Genomic DNA, 3460 nt, shown 5'->3' on the forward strand with positions numbered 1-3460 from the left:
GCGGCGTGGTCCGGCTCCCCCGAGTCGCTCTCCGTGTAGCTGTAGGCCTGGGCCCGCGAGATGCCCTTCTGCTGCCGCCGCCAGGAGTTGTAGTAGGTGGGGTCGCTGATGTAGTGGTTGACGAAGGAGTGGGCCTTCTGGTGGTTCTGGTCGACCTCGTACTCGCTGTCGCTTCCCTGGGGGGACAGAGATCGGGTGTCAGGGGCGCGGTGGGGACAGGCGGGGTGCTCAGCGCTGGGAGGCACGGAGGGCTCTGGTCTGAATGTCCGCTCCCTGCGCGGAGTGTTTTTGAGGGTGAATGAACCCTGCCTTTTTATTTGTGGTATTTCTCATGGTTTGACACCTGGGGCCCTGCTGCCCCTGGAGGGACTGTCCATCCTCAGACGATGAGCTGATTTCAGAGCCCACAGCCCACCGGACGGGCTCCCACACGCTCACCCACTGTTCCCTGTGCCTAACCACCCCAGGGCCAGCCCCTACTCCCCAGAGCCCCTGAATTCACTGGCCTCCCCTAAGCCTGCTTCCCCGGCTTTGACTTCCCGTGGGCACCACTGTCAAGGCTCCTGCCCACGTCTTCTTCCTGCTCCCCTGCCTGCTGGTGGCCCCGGGGCTTCCCCGGGGGGTCCTGGGTGGCACCGTGTGTGCCTTCTTCTTGGGACCTGTGAGGCGCAAACCATCTTTCAGCGGCCACTGTCTCCAGACCTATTGGCCTCGCCAGACCTGAATGATAACAAAACCTACGTTTCAAAGCAGAGGTTCACGCCGGGTAAACTGAGCGTCTGCCTAGGTCCAGCCCCTGACTTACTGTGTGACGGGGGCCAGGGCCAGGGCCAGGGCCAGGAGGGGAGACCTGCAGAGGCTCCTGCACTGCCCACCCGCGTGGGATCCGGAATGAAAGCCACACTCAATCATTCAACCAGCATGAGAACAAGAGCCACAAGCGTTCCAGTGGTCACCCGAGGACCATCCCGAAGCTTTTGCAAAGCAATAGAAGGCATTACATTCCTTCTTAACATTGCTGGGACGGGGTGTCCTTGGCTTGCACGCCATCTGCCTATCGGGGAACCATCACGAGGAAGAGTGGGTCTGGGAAGAAGTAAAATGGCATCGGGAGCTGAACTGTGCAGCTAAAAATAGCATTGCCCTCCCCCACCCCAAGCTCCCGGCAGTGTTTGGAGGAGAAGAAGGCAGCAGATGGGACGCCCTGACAGCTAACTCTCTGGAAGAGAGGCTCTCGGGTGTGAGCGAACAGTACACGCCAAACAGAGCACAGCACAGGGCCCTGGCCGGTGGCTCAGCTGGTTAGAGCAACGTCCTGACCCACCAAGGCTGTGGGTTCAACCTCTCGGTCGGGGCACCTACAAGGAGCGGCCAATGAATGCGTCCCTAAGTGGGGCAACACATTGATGCCTCTCCCTCTCTCTCTCCCTCTCCCTCCCCGCCCCCGCCTCCCTTCCTTGTTTCTCCCCTTCCTTCCCCATTCCCCCGTCTCTGCAAAACAACAACAACAAAACAAAACCGCAGTTCAGAAGACTGTACTCAGGTTGCCTCGTCTCTGCCCAGCAAATGTGCGCTCAGAGCAGCAACTGAATGTCCTCAGCCTCAATGAACACCCGAGAAACACCCTACAGCCAGGAGCCCAGAGAGCCCAACGCACACGAGCCTGGGGCCACCGGCGCGTCCTGCTTTGCAGGTAGGGAAGCGGAGAGCTGGCCTTGCCCACTCGGTCCGAGCCGTGGGATCTGTAATGTGCACGTGTTCTCGGGAACCGGAAGTCCCCTATGGCCTCCAGGCCCTCAAGAGCAGTATCTACAGTGCTCAGAACCATCGTGACACCATCTACGGAAGGCGACCTGAGTTCCCTGTTGAACTGTCACACCTCTGCCTGCAGCCAGTGAACTGTCACACCTCTGCCTGCAGCCAGTGAACTGTCACACCTCTGCCTGCAGCCAGTGAACTGTCACACCTCTGCCTTTCTCCCAAGGAAATGGAAGAGCTGGGCTTGAACTCAGAGCTGCCTGGTTTTTCCAAAGCCCACACATGCCCAGAGGTCGCAAGAGGGGGAATGAGAGCCCTGTCCCCTCCGGGGAGATAAATGCTCCCTAGTCAGGCTGCTAATTTATGTCCGCTGGCCCCTCCCCTCCTCCGCACCCTCACAGCCCTGCTGCTGACCCTCACCCTCCTCACCCCTCTTCCCTGCAGGAAACCCCAAGACCAAGACAATGGGAAGTCCCTCGCTGGTCTCCCCGGGACGAGGTGCAGCACAATACGAGCCCCTTTCTCTGCCTCCTGCCCAGCTGCCGGGCCAGGAGGGAACAAAGGGGCCCGCACAGACACAGGGCTCCATATGCCAAGAGTGGGAGGGGTCGGGGGGCACCTGATGCTGGGCTGTGGTGAGGTTGGCCCGGAAGCAGAGAGGTCTGGGCAGGCAGTAGTGATGCCATGAGGCAGGAGGCTGGGGGTCCCTCTGGTCCAGGGGCAGCGAGGGTTGGTGAGGGTGGGGGCTGAAGGGAGAGCCACAGTCTCTCTAGCAGGGCACCCACTGACTAGCTGGGATAGTTGCTAGAGGTTTGAGAACTGTGGCCGGCCCTGGGCCTCAGTCTTGGGGAGGAATCGCCAGATCACTTTGGGCCCATCCCAGAGGGGATGGTGTCTGGGGTAGGAGGTGACTGTGGGAGTTTCTCTGGGCCTCAGCATCCCTGTCTGGAAGATGGGTGGGTCCCTGTAGGCTGAAGGGTGAAATGAGCTCCATCAGCGAGAAGGCTGTGAAAGGTATTGTTAGGGAGAGAGCGAGGGTGGGTCTGGGTGGGAGGGGCCTGGAAGCCCCACCCGGAGGGATCAGAAGAGGCCAGGGGGTGGGGGAGGCTGACTCTGCTGGGGCAGCTCCCACCCTCTCCCCTCCCCCACATCCTACCCCTTGTAGAAGGGGGAGGCCTGTCTGGGAGGCTGGGGAACTGGTCTCTTTGCCTGGCCCCGTTGTGGGGCTCAGATCCCAAAGCTCATTCATCCAATCACCTCCCTGGTGCCTGCTACCATCTGTTGAGCACCTACTGTGTGCCAGACACTCTGTGGGGCAGCATTCCTGATGGGGGAGGGGAAAGGGAGAGAAGGAAGAGCTGGGAGCCAAACGGGCTGGGGGTTAGCTTCCCGCCTGCCGCCTCCCCCCAGCTCTCCCAGGCCAAAGGAAGGGGTTCTTGCATCAGCGCCTGCTCTCCGCCTCCTTCTCCGGGAACATCTGTTTCTTTTCTGGGTGGGGGTGGGGTGAGAAGAGAAGAAAGCGAGGGGGGACCAGGGGCTCCCATTCGGGCTTTCAACTCTCGAGCGCGGCCCTCGGTAATTGAATGCAGCTTCCCAGTGACGGCCCAGCACAAAGGGGGCCTTTCATGGGCAGCCCCGCCAGGCGGCCAGGCAATCAGGCAACTGTCTCAGCTCTGGGCCTCTTAACAGCAACTCAAAGCTA

General features: G+C 60.8%; 1 protein-coding gene across 1 annotated transcript in view; it reads right to left on the reverse strand.

The window, feature by feature from the left end:
* SDK2 (sidekick cell adhesion molecule 2) overlaps positions 1–3460 on the reverse strand; it is a 126972-nt gene that overhangs the window by 803 nt on the left and 122709 nt on the right. The window contains exon 47 of the mRNA XM_006754624.2: positions 6–176. Within this exon, the coding sequence (XP_006754687.1) occupies positions 6–176 (171 nt within the window). The remainder of the gene's footprint in view (positions 1–5; positions 177–3460) is intronic.

The sequence above is a fragment of the Myotis davidii genome, unplaced genomic scaffold (genome assembly GCF_000327345.1).
Source record: "Myotis davidii unplaced genomic scaffold, ASM32734v1 scaffold172, whole genome shotgun sequence".
In the NCBI taxonomy this organism is placed as follows: domain Eukaryota; kingdom Metazoa; phylum Chordata; class Mammalia; order Chiroptera; family Vespertilionidae; genus Myotis; species Myotis davidii.